This window comes from Podarcis bocagei (assembly GCF_964188305.1).
Source record: "Podarcis bocagei genome assembly, chromosome: 1".
NCBI lineage: Eukaryota > Metazoa > Chordata > Lepidosauria > Squamata > Lacertidae > Podarcis > Podarcis bocagei.
The window spans coordinates 124,477,813-124,490,828 of record NC_138125.1 but is presented as its reverse complement, the minus strand read 5'-3'; the positions used below and the strand labels follow the sequence as shown (position 1 = coordinate 124,490,828).

At 45.6% G+C, this 13,016-nt stretch overlaps 1 protein-coding gene and 1 long non-coding RNA gene across 5 annotated transcripts in view; one reads left to right on the top strand and one right to left on the bottom strand.

Moving 5' to 3' along the window:
* Nucleotides 1–363: 363 nt before the first annotated feature.
* MFSD6 (major facilitator superfamily domain containing 6) overlaps nucleotides 364–13,016 on the bottom strand; it is a 44,345-nt gene continuing 31,692 nt past the window's right edge. For 2 of the 4 annotated variants that reach the window (XM_081164595.1, XM_081164596.1), the window contains exons 4-7: nucleotides 12,007–12,168; nucleotides 9,487–9,585; nucleotides 7,154–7,434; nucleotides 364–3,453 (exon numbers count right to left, since the gene is read on the bottom strand). In XM_081164595.1, the coding sequence (XP_081020721.1) occupies nucleotides 3,274–3,453; nucleotides 7,154–7,434; nucleotides 9,487–9,585; nucleotides 12,007–12,168 (722 nt within the window). In that variant the 3' untranslated portion in view covers nucleotides 364–3,273. Of the gene's footprint in view, nucleotides 3,454–3,684; nucleotides 3,707–7,153; nucleotides 7,435–9,486; nucleotides 9,586–12,006; nucleotides 12,169–13,016 lie in introns of all 4 variants that reach the window. The other 2 variants (XM_081164598.1, XM_081164597.1) reach the window with 2 other exon arrangements.
* On the top strand, nucleotides 3,713–5,427 carry LOC308582003. The gene is made up of 2 exons (XR_014005444.1): nucleotides 3,713–4,161; nucleotides 4,491–5,427. It is a non-coding gene; the product is annotated as an uncharacterized lncRNA (long non-coding RNA).

Genomic DNA, 13,016 nt, shown 5'->3' with positions numbered 1-13,016 from the left:
CTCGCAATACCTCGGAACCTGACTTCTGGTGGCACTGGAAGTCGGGTTCCAAGCCCAGGGAGCGTGTGTGATATCATGACATCACATTGCAGTGTGACATCATGATGTTGCAGTGTGACATCATGACGTCACGGGCACCCATAACATGGGGCCCAGGTTGGCTCCCCTAATGAGGCGTATGCAAAAAATAAAAAAGCAGCTGTGTCCCTTCATGGTTTTTCCATTTTTTTAAAAGCACACAATCCCACTGTCCACAATTTTAAAAGTTTACAGTCCCACTGTCCACAAAAAATAGTCACCTGTGCCAACTCCATGCAGTTGTATGAGCCTGGTTGCAATAATAATTGAGCATTGCCAGAGATCTGTTTTACATATACAGTGAAATTTTATTTCTCTCACTACATCTTAACAATTTTCACAAATACGAAAACCCGTGTACGGTCTCATCGCCCGCGTGTAACGAAGGAACAGGTTCAACAGACAATTCAGACGTGTAAACGTGAACGCGTAAGCTCAAAGCGTTACAACGCAGCTGCTGCACATTAAGGTGTCACTGGCAACATTAGCCATGTGAATCTCTCTACGAATTAGCTAAAGAGAGGGATTAATATTTTATTTTTTAACTGTTTTTAGCCTGTCATCTGCTTGGTGGTTTCCTAACCTCCACACACACGTACCCCAGCTGTAACATAATAAATACAATTCTGATTCTCTCTTTTAAAGGACACTTAAACAAGTCATGAGAAATTTACAGTACATTTAAGTGGAAGTGCAAAAAAACCCCAAAACACTTATCAACTACTCTCTGTTGTTTGGTCACAGGTGTCCACGTCTAGATTCTGTAAGGCTTATGCATTGGGAAGACCCCATAGTATTCCATGCGGAAATCTGAGGGGCTCTTTTGCCTTCCTCACAACCTAGCTTGAGGTATTCCGTTAACGTGGTCTGCATTCAAGCTTTGCCTAGAACAGATCTAAAAATCTGACATGCTTCCTTGCAAGCAACCTTCGCCAAGCCTTGGGCCCCACTCCAGCCTTTTTGAACTACAACTCCCAGAAGTCTCAGGGTCACACTGCTGTGTTTGGGGCTGGTGGGAGATGTAGTCCAAAACACCTGGGTGGTGGACACCAGGCCTGTACATTTCCGCCCGCCTTTTAAAAGGATTGATCGCCTGCGGCCATCGCTTGTCTCGATTACACGGAATGTAATGTCTCTCCCCGTCGCCACCCAAAAGCCAGCTCAGGAAATGAATCTTAGTATTCAGGCTGGTCTGCCCAGGGGTGTAAGTGCTGGGGTGGGATGGGGGGCAAACACAGCCATTTGCCACGTCGCTTGGCTGCCAGAAGACAACAGTGGTTTGGTTCTGTGCTGCCTTTCAGTAGGAGGGAAACCCTGCCCTTTTTAAGCAGCTGTTCCTCAGGAGAGAAAGCTTTTAGCAACCCTCTTGAGCCTCAAGGCTTCGGCCTGGAATAAATAATAATGTTAATAATTGTATTACCTATACGCCACCTGTCTGGCTGGGTTGTCCCAGCCACCATAACATTTCTTTTCTCAGCAATAATCGGCAAAATCGGGTTCGACTAACATTTGGGGAACATGAAAAGAAAAGAAACCTGAATCTGCCAGTGTATTTGACAAGCAACACAAAGTGTTGTCGCGACAGCTCAAAACGTACGGTGCCGATTTTTCATTTACGTAGGATGGCTCTCCTGTCATTCCAGCTGTGTTTATATTAATGATTTCACCTTTTCCTAACCAAGAACCATTAGGAGTTGTGTCCCACCTCTTTTGGCAGTCCACAGGCACTTTAAATGTACCCCACACATCGAGTGGGGAACTGGCAGTCTGCCACCCCCGAATGTTGCTGGACTTCAGCTCCCATCAGTCACAGCCCATGGTCAGGAATCATGGTGTGTGTAGTCCTAGCAACGTCTAGAGAACTGCAGGCTCCCCACCCCTGCTATAAATAAATATAACTGCGCCCCCCCCCCAATAAAATAAATTTTACACTATCGTGAGATAAAACATATTGGCCCTGATCAAGAAGTGCAGCGGCCGAGCTCACAAGGATCCCCTCTCTTGCACGAAACCAAAGGTGCTGTCAGCACGAACCACACGTGAATCCTGTTATGGGTTTTCCCTGGCAAGACTTGGGTGTCCCCCAAGTCCAAAAAAGGATTCTGACATCCTATGTGAGCTAGGAGAAGGGCCATCGGTCCCAGATGTGCATATGTGGCTCCTGTCTCTCGGCATGAACGCAAATACCCCATAGCTGGCTACAACAGGGTTGGAAAGGAAAGATTCACCTCCACAGACTGTTTCTCCCCGCGTTGGGTTGGGTCAACAGGGTCCCATATTCTCACAAGCAGAACAATTACAGTCAAGTGGGGTTTTTTATGCATAACGCCGAACCTACACAACACAAACACAAGCCCTAACCCACAGCCTCGTAAACGAAGGGTTGTAGGCAGCCAAATAGTTTTGATTCAGTCTAAATGCCCTTACCAATGCCCTGCGGCCTGGCCAGAGAGCAGTGAACAGCAACCTGGCCAGCTCAAAAGGTTCCAAGGCTCGTTTTTAACACAGAACTCAACTGGCCCAAAGCTATTCAAAGTTCCTGAAAGGTCTTTACAAAAGACAGAATTCTAAGCTGCTCCTTCATTTAGGTATTTAACTAGCGTAGTCTCTCTATAGAGTTTCAGTAGTTTATGCATCTCTCCTTGGGAAACTAATATGCCTCCCAATAAATTAACATAGATTTAGGGTGGGTGGGTGGAGAGTAATACCTATGAATTCTCTTTTCCCCTTCCCTAAGAACTGATTTTAAAAATAATAATAATTCATTGTCTCAAGCAAGAAGGAATGCAAGGCAGCATTCCTCTTTCGGAACCGAACCGAAGCAAACTTCCCTTTCACAAATTAAATCCACTACCAGGTTAGATTCCAGTTTTGTTTACGCACAAATGGACCCCAAACCTCGTTCCCGCAAAGGTTGAAAAGCGTTTTGTGTGGAATATTTTAACTCCTCTGCTAGTTATTTTGACGCCGGCCTCTTCTGGCCTAGCCTTCCTAGGTTTTTGGTCCTTCCTGCCACAGGCCTATTGGGCTTTGACACAGAAAAAGGCCTTAAATATTTTAAAATGCGTGCTGTGTCAGGTTACCATCGCGGAGATGAAGGGAGCTGCAGTTTCAAGCTTTTCGTTTCAGCATTCCTCTCAGCTCCCCCCAAAGAGCAGGATCCAGTGCAGCAAGATGAAGTCAGGCAGCAAAGGCCTATTCCTGCCCTGCCCCAGGAGGCTGAGGACTGCAATCTGCGGGAGTTGGGTCTGGATCAGGGCAGCCTCGGCTGGGATGGGTTTCAGGAGCTGCCGTAGGTACAGAAGTCTCTGAAGACGCATCACTGCTTTGATTCTGAGGGACGCTTGGTGCAGAGTCATGACTATTGTTGGCTTTCTAGGAAAGAGAAAGGATCCCATGTAAAAATGCATACTTGCGGTTTTCCCGCTGCTCAGGAAAGCGCACATCTCCTTCTACAGCAGGTAAGCCAGGCAGCCTTGTCAGAACAACAGCAGCAACGAAAAAAATCATACACAACACAGCACATAAGCGTTAAAAGCAATTAGGGGGAAGCGCGATCATATCCAGGTAAAAACAGGTTGGACAGCAAGATGTCAAAAAACTTACCTTGCTTATTATCTTTTCCTAACTGCTCTTCCCCAAGAAGCATGCATGAAAAAAACTTGTTGTATTTTAAGGCAAAAAAACGTGCTCTCGAAATGTTACATAGGCAATAACGCAGCACATCCCTACGGCTTGTTAACACATTTTGGTGCTCCTGTGCACATACTTTGCTTGACATATTTCCCGTGTAATCCTTTGCATTAGCGCCACAGCGTTTGCTATTTCTGGAGCTGAGCTATGAATATTTCAGGAGACTTACTAAGGAGCAGGCCATTTTCCTACTCGTGGAAAAAAGTGGGGGGGGGGAGGGGAGATTGTAACATTTTCTCAGGTATTTTTAACGAGTTCGTTTCTACAATTTGCAAACATGAAGCTAAAGCTTAAAGTTAACACGACCCCCCCCCCCAAATCCAAACACTAAACAAATCCCATAGACCACTGCGGCCCAATTGGAACATGGCAGCAGGCTTATGTACAGTGGTGCCTCGCAAGACGAAAAGAATCCGTTCTGTGATTCTCTTCGTCTAGCGGTTTTTTCGTCTTGCGAAGCAAGCCCATTGACGGATTAGCGGATTAGCGCTATTAGTGGTGTCTTATCTGCTGATCGGATCAGCTGATAAGCGGCTTAGCGGCTTAGAAAAAGGGGGGGAGGGGAAAAAACCAGCAGGAACTCACAAGACATTGTCGTCTTGCAAAGCAAGCCCATAGGAAATTCGTTTTGCGAAGCACCTCCAAAACGGAAAACTCTTTCGTCTAGCGAGTTTTCCGTCTTGCGAGGCATTCGTCTTGCGGGGCACCACTGTATTCAGATCTCCCTGCTAGCTTGGGTCCGATGGCTGCAAACGGGCCATATTCTTTCCTGACTCTAATGTGGGTGACATCTATCATTCAAGGGCTGAGATGCTTATCTCTGGGTGCTTTAGATAGTAGTGGAACAGATTCTTGTGCAAAAGTATCAATGAGCTATCATTAGTTCCAACCTCTGAAGGGACACATTTAATCTCATTTTTAAGACAGCTGCTCAAGTGCCTGCTTTATGAGGCAGAGACTCCTCTTGATGGCAAAACTAATCATTTTGTCATTAGCCGGTTAAGCTGCTTGTGAAGATCTTGGTGGAATTAAAGGCAAATGTTGCTTGAGTGTAACAGCACATTAAAGAAGTAGTTAGTACAGCATTCTTTCAGGCAAACACACACCAGGTTTTTCAAAACTCTGGATTCAACAGCAGTGTTGATAGGCTCCCCCGCTGCCTTACAACAATGTGAACGTTTTCCTTCTTTTGTTGCTGAAGCCCGCCTGCAAATTACTAGTGGAATTTGGTCATTTTAGACTTTGGCCTTGCAGAGTGAGGGGAGCTCTATAGATGGCAATGTCTATTCATTTATTTCAAAACGCAATGGCCAGCCCTGTTGTCTTTGGGGGGGGCAGGACTTTTGCTCCAAATTTTGGCCCCCGTGCATCATTGCTGCAAATCACATAGGACAGGCTTACTCAAGCTTTGCCCGCCAGATGTTTTTGGCCTACAACTCCCATGATCCCTAGCTAGCAGGACCAGTGGTCAGGGATGGTGGGGATTGTAATCTCAAAACATCTGGAGGGCCAAGGTTGAGGAAGCCTGACATAGGAGGCTGGCTACACCTCAGTCCAAAGTGGGGCAATGGACACTGTCAACAATCCAGTTAATTGATCACAAATGTGTACCTGATTAATCAGGAGATTCTCATTAGTTTGGGAGGGGGGTTCTTTTTTAAAAAGTACGTTTTTAAAAAGTGTTAGCTGCTATCTTATAAGAAGCATCCTCTCCAATGTTGAGAAGGGATCATGCGTTTTCTAGGGTGCACATCAATTAAGACAAATACAGTCGTACCTTGGTTCTCAAACGCCTTGGTACTCATCTGTTTTGGCTCCTGAATGCCACAAACCCGGAAGTGAGTGTTTAGGTTTGCAAATGTTTTTTGGAAGCTGGATATGCGAGGCGGCTTCCGACTGAGTGCAGGAAGCTCCTGCAGCCAATCGGAAGCCGCGCCTTGGTTTTTGAACGTTTTCAGAAGTCGCCCTGAGCCCGGCTTCGGCTGGGGAGGGAGGGATATAAATAAAAATAATAATAATAATAATAATAATAATAATTATTATTCCATTCGAGAACCAAGGTACGACTGTAATGCTATTTTCTTCGGATTCTTTTTCCTTGCACACACATTTATGCATTTTAAGATTAAGTGAATTAAACATCATTTGATTAACCAACTGTGTGTGTGTGTGTGTGTGTGTGTGTGTGTATATATATATATATATATATATATATATGCTTTCGTAGATTTTCACGGGTACAGGAATGCAGGTTTTGGTGTCTTCGGGTGTCTTCCCGTGTAAGAGTTGGGGTGTCTAGGCGACGTTTCGACGAGGTCTCACTATGAAGATGACGAGTGAGACCTCGTCGGACTATGAAGATGACGAGTGAGACCTCGTCGAAACGTCGCCTAGACACCCCAACTCTTACACGGGAAGACACCCGAAGACACCAAAACCTGCATATATATATATATATATATATATATATATATATAAAATCAAGTCAGTGAGAGCCCATATTTAAAGGGAACCCCGTGTGTGTGTGTGTGTGTGTGTGTGTGACAGAACCTTCTTCCCAAAATCCAGGTACTTTTAAGACTGGCTTTGTTTCCAGCCTTGCTCTGCATCAACCTGCCGCAAATATTTGATGCTTGGAGGCTGCATATAGCTGTTGTGGCTAATTCCTACTGATTATCTGCCCTTTCCAAAAAAACAACAACAAACCCACCCTTGTAAGATATACACATTATCTCCTCTTGTGGTAAAGCATTCCGTAGATTAAATCTGTGGTTGCACAAAGCAGAACTCTCTCTAGTCAGTATTCAAGTAACAGCTAATAAGTTTTGTTGAATAACCACAATCGGAAAAGCTTCCACGTTGCATATGGAGACAACCCGCGAAGTTTGTGGGCTCAAGCCCTCCAGCTACAACCTTCTGGGGCTTACCTCAAAGAAGAGAAAAGCACTGCAAGCCCCATAATTCTTCTCCAGAACCCCCTGTGTACACCACTCCTAGACTGCCCTAAACACCCCAATGGACAGATCTGCGTGGTTGAGATACCCCCATTGCTATTTCTTTTGGAATGCAAAGCTTAACAGCTAGGAATTCAGGGAGGCTTGCAAGAGATCGTCGCCTGTCAGGTAAGCACACCTGTCAAAACAGGAGAATAAGCTAGGAAATGAGTTGAGCCATTTCCCACTTTTTGGATGGGGTTGCCCACCTCTAACTGTGCAAGAAGCCTTATTTGCAACCTGTTTCTCTGCTGTCGGGTTTGACGGCACGAATTAAGAAAGGGATGGCAGGGACCAATGATCACATCTAACCCCGAGAACGTTTCCTTGGAACCCTAAAAACCTCTCTCCTCCTAAAAACACCTTTTAGGCAGCAAAGCGTGGGTTACCTGCAAAGGCTGGTTCTCGAGCACCTGGTTGCTTTTGGAGAGCTGGACCATTTCCTTGATCTGATAGAGAGCATAGGCGAGAGTGACCCAGGGGGAAGAGCTGACGCTCCAGGCAGGCTTGTTGACGTCTTCCTGCTCTTCCTGGTGCTTTGTTTTCTTGGGAGGAAGCTTGGGCTCTGGCCGAGGCATGATATCTTCCGTCTGCTGCTGCACCAGGTCAATGGTGGCTATGGGCACAGGGCTGGAAGGCACTGGGATCCTTTCGGCCAGCATGGTTTTCTCTGAAGTTCGAAATAACCGTTTGAAAGGTCAGTATTCGTTGCCGTACAGCAGGGGTCGGCAAGGTTTACCTCGCCTGGGCCGGTTCACTCCAGCTGAGATTCCTCCGTGGGCCTGATCACGTGCGCAGTTTCTGGTGTCTGCACATGCGCAGAGCGTGGGGACTGGCCAAGGGGGCAGCTCGGTTCAGGGGCGGCACGTGGGCTGGTTAAATGACCCTCGGGGGCCGCTTTGTGGCCCATGGGCCTTAGGCTGCCGACCCCTGCCGTACAGGGTGGATAAAAATCAATAATAAAATTTTAAAAATCAGATTTTTAAAAAAAATTAAATCGGATTTTTAAAATAAAATGGTTTTGGAGGGAAAATATTTCCAAAGGTAGTTTTCTATTTAAGTTACATTACAGTCCAAGGGCTATTCATCAGGAAATAGGATTTATTTTCAGTTTTTCATGTGTGCTAAAACCCAGTCTTAAGGGTTGTTTTTTTAAAAAATTGTTTAACCGCATCAGTAAACAAACATGGATACATCTGCTATAACGTCATTGTTTTAGTTAAATAAATTGTTTAAATTGTTATTAAGGAAATTATTTTTTTCTCCTTCCAATAAAGTACAGAAGGAAGATTGTCCAGATATAAACAGTTACCTTATTAAACCTCACAATAATTTCATAATGATGGGTCTATGTATTTCAAATAGTATAACCAAATCAGTAATTTCAGATAGAACTGTAAAAACGACTCTGAAAATTTATTTGGTTGCAAATATTAAGATTACACTAGCAAGAATGAGTCTTTTTGTAAAAAATAATAATGATTTAAATCACTGACTAGTGATTTAAATCGTGATTTAAACCAAATCCACCCTGTTGCCCTACAAAATTTACTTCTGAGCAATCAAGGGCACTTTTCAGAATCCCCAGAATCCTCAAGCCCTGAATGGAAAGAATAATAGAATCTACTGTTCTATGATCCTTTCATGCAAAGGGACACACTTAGTGCAACCCCCTGTAATTGTCAGGGACTGGGCAGAAGAAGGAATGGTGGAGACCGCCTCCCCATCCTGACCCTTCCAGGAAGGAGGAAGAGGAAGACAGTTTAGATTTACAACAGGAGGTTGAGGAAGGTCACAGCTCAGAGGCAGATGAGGGGGGAAGTTGGGAAATAATGGGAGAGGAGGAGGGACCGGGGGGGGGGTAACCAGCTGGCGGGCACAGTGTAGATTGCAGTTGTGGTTGTCTAAAACACCACAATGGCTTCCCTGGGCCCACTTGCTGCTAAGAATAACTCAGATCAAGGGTCAGCAACCTTTTTCAGCCGTGGGCCGGTCCACCGTCCCTCAGACCATGTGGTGGGCCGGACTATATGGGGGGGGGGGAGATGAACGAATTCCTATGCCCTACAAATAACCCAGAGATGCATTTTAAATAAAAGCACACATTCTACTCATATAAAAACATGCTGATTCCCAGACCGTCCGTGGGCCGGATTGAGAAGGCAGTTGGGCTGCATCCGACCCACAGGCCTTAGGTTGCCTACACCTGACTCAGATAGAGAGCTATTTTCTTACTGCAGCTCAGCTCACGCTTTAAAATGAATTATGCCTAAGGTAGCAAGACAAATTCAACTATGGGGCAGTGCTTATCGCTAGCAAGCTCTTTCGCTCCTAGACCACCCCCATTCCCAGAGAAATCCAATAATAATAATAATAATAATAATAATAATAATAATAATAATAATAATAATGTCCAAGCGCTGCTGTCTTTCCCTTGTCTCTGGATCAGTTTGTCTTGTAGACAGAGGACCCAACATTTTTGCTTATTAAGGATGTCTTCTATTGGAAAAGCCCCTGCGTGCCCAGCGTGGAAAGTTCTGCTTAAAGGTCAATTAAAAGTAAGCCCAGCCCTATAGCATTAAGGTTATGACTCGAGTCAAAAGATCAATGAGACTAAATGGACACGAGAGGAGTTCAAAGCAGATGAGGAGATCACCCCAAGAGGCAGAGGAAAATGCTCTTAGGTTGGGTGCCTCTGAACACATGGGAATAATCTACCTACCTTCTTTCTCATCAGGATCTGCCACCCACTGGATCAAAGCAAAAAGCAATAGGATCACAAGACAGGCCATTCCTATCCCTCTGAATGTTGAAGCAGCTCCTGTGGAGAGAAGCAAGGAAGAGTGAGACCCAATTCAATCATGCAAAGAGCGATTTCTAGCCAGACTTGTAATGAAGTAGATGGACGAAAGGTCTGGCTCAAAAGTAAGGCAGATTTGCATCTTTATAGGTTTCTTTTTATTTATTTATATATATATAATTATCTTCTGAGGCACCTCTGAGGATTGCACTTTTAACGTGGTCTACTTTAAGCCAGTTAGATCACACCCTTTGGATGAAAACATTAGGAGAGAAGTTGTAGAAGCATTTAAAACACCATGGCTTGGATTTAGAGTGGAACTACGACATGTCTAAGGACGCGAGTGGCGCTGTGGTCTAAACCACTGAGCCGCTTGGGCTTGCAGATCAGAAGGTCGGTGGTTCGAATCCCCGCAAAGGGGTGAGCTCCCGTTGCTCTGTCCCAACTCCTGCCAACCTAGCAGATCAAAAGCGTACCAGTGCAGGGAGATAAATAGGTACCGCTGTGGCGGGAAGGTAAACGGTGTTTCTGTGTGCTCTGGCTTCCGTTGCGCCAGAAGCGGTTTAGTCATGCTGGCCACATGACCCAGAAAAGCTGCCTGCAGACAACGGCCTGAAAGCGGATGAGAGCCGCACCCCATAGTCGATTTCAACTGGACTAAACCATCCAGGGGTCTTTTCCCTTTCGGCATGGCTAACTTAAAGTGAATAAAATTTGCTCACGATGCTCAAAGCATTGAATTTATGCTAACAAGTGGCAGACAGGCTTCCTCCTCTGACCACGCATGCATTATTAAAGTCTCTAAATCCTGCATGAAACTAAAAGAGTACTCAGCAAGGGACAGATATGGTGAGCTGGGGATTGATGTTTAGAACCTTTGATGCATGCTCAAATTGGGTACGCCACACCTGTGTGTATCGGGACTTGCAAATATTTCAAAAGTATGGGATCATCTCCCGTTCTGTTCTTTATTTGAATACAACTGTTAAGGCCTTCTTGGTGGTGGCGCCCGCCCTGTGGAACGCCCTCCCATCAGATGTCAAGGAAATAAACAACTACAGTGGTACCTCTACTTAGGTTCACCGCCGGTTACGTATCCTTTGGGATACATACGCAGCAAGCCTGGAAGTATTTTTCCAGGTTTCACTGCGCACATGCGCAGAAGTACTAAACTGCACGCATGCGCAGAAGCGGCACCTCCAGTTACGAATGCCTTGGGATCCGACCGGAGCTCCGGAACGGATCCTGTGTGCAACCAGAGGTAGCACTGTATCTGACTTTTGGAAGACATCTGAAGGCAGCCCTGTTTAGGGAAATTTTTAATGTTTGATCGCTTTATTATTAATAATATTCTGTTTGGAGCTGCCCAGAGTGGCTGGGGAAACCCAGCCAGATGGGTGGGATGATGTTAATAATAATAATAATAATAATAATAATAATAATAATAATAATAATAATAAATTAACATTATTATTATTAGGTGTTTTGAAGATGACAGGTAAAAGAAATGTCTTAAAGATACAGGTCTTTCTAATTTGGTGTGTCAAGTATTCACACAAAAATATTCTGTTGGGAGCTGCCCAGAGTGGCTGGGGAAACCCAGCCAGATGGATGGGAGGAGGAGGAGGAGGAGGAGGAGGAGGAGGAGGAGGAGGAGGAGGAGAAGAAGAAGAAGAAGAAGAAGAAGAAGAAGAAGAAGAAGAAGAAGAACAACAACAACAACAACATATTATCATTATTGTAATAGGTATGAGTTACTCGTGTGTAAACTGGTGCCTTTCTCGGTTAATTTGCCTTGTTAAACCTTTCTGACTGCACAGCCCCTTCTCATTGTGGCTGCCTCAGTCACTGGCAGAATCCGTCAGTGGGCGTTTCTTGAACCTCTTCCAACATAAAAGTTGTTTGACACCCAGTCTCCTCCTCCTCTCACTGCGCGGGAGTCTTCTGCGCAGGGAAGGCGTGGGTAGCGGAGGACCTGGGCTCTCCTCACTGATGTCCAGTGAAGAGTCCTGGAGCCCTCTCTCCACCTCCCCCGTCTGCCTCCCTTTATCCCTGGTGTTGCGCTGATTGGCTTCCCCCTCTACTGAGCTGTTTCTCCCCCTGCTGCTGGGTCCTTCGCCAGCATCATCTGGGAGCCTCCCCTTCGCCTCTCCCTCCGATGTCAGTTCCCTGACAATTATTATTATTAGGTGCTTTCAAGATGACAGGTAAAAGAAATGTCTTAAAGATACAGGTCCTTCTAATTTGGTGTGTCAAGTATCCACACAATTTCATACATAACACAACCCCCCCCAAAGAAAACACAAGCACGATAAAAGCATTTGGCTAACATAACTTAAGTATAGGGAAGGGAATGGCTGGGAAACATTTAATAAAGCAGCATCCAAAATGCATGAAAGGAGAGTAAATTGCTAATGAAACTATCCAACATGTTTCTCTTACCGAAATAGTTGACCAGCACTCCTCCAACCATTGCTCCGCATCCTCTGCCCAGGCCAAGGTGGAGGCCCTGCAGTATACCCTGAGCGGAAGTTCTTAATTCGGGAGGAACAGCAGCACTTAGGTAGGAAATGCAAGCTGCCCAGATGGCTGCATGGGTCACACCTGCAGAAAAGGAAGATGTTTCAGAATTCAGTTATTATGCTCCTGAAAATTGTTTCCCCCCCCCCCTTTCTTCTTCTTCAGCCAGATTCAGGTTGCCTTGGATGAAATGGATTTTAGGCTGGGCTTCAAGGACAGAAGTTGCTTGGTTACTCTACTGGATGAGGGAGTGTGAGACCCTGTTGATTCTCTAGGGCAGGCATGGCCAAACTTGGCCCTCCAGCTGTTTTGGGACTACATTTCCTATCATCCCTGACCACTGGTCCTGTTAGCAAGGGATGATGGGAGTTGTAGTCCCAAAACAGCTGGAGGGCCAAATTTGGCCATGCCTGCTCTAGGACTTTTGTCACCAGCGACCATGGTATCAGTGTTGATAGGCTGTCTGGGTTAGAGGTGGGAGACCCTGGTTTTTAATGCTCCCTTTCCTACTTGGATGGCTGACTGCAGAAGATGGTCTGGCGGATGACCCTACAGCACTTATGCTATGGACTTCCCCATAGAGGTCCATTTTATCGCCAATTCTACTCAACATCCACATGAAACTATCATGAGTCTGGGGGTGTGAGGTGAGGCATCATTAAGATCCAGGTGGCACCAGCTCTGTAGCTCTCTTTTATCAAATCAGGAGAGGCAGGGGATGCTTTGAAACTGTGCTTGGGAACAGAAGGACTGGATGAGGCCCGAGACTCGAGCCAGACAAAACAAAGGTGAAGTGAAGGCCCAAGACAGGTGTTGATCATCATGTGAGCTGCGCACAGGTGGTCTGAAGCGAGCGAGCTACCACCATTCCTGTGGAGCCTCTTTTTATTGAGACAAACATGCAAGCTAGGCAAGTGCATTTTGGGGCTGTG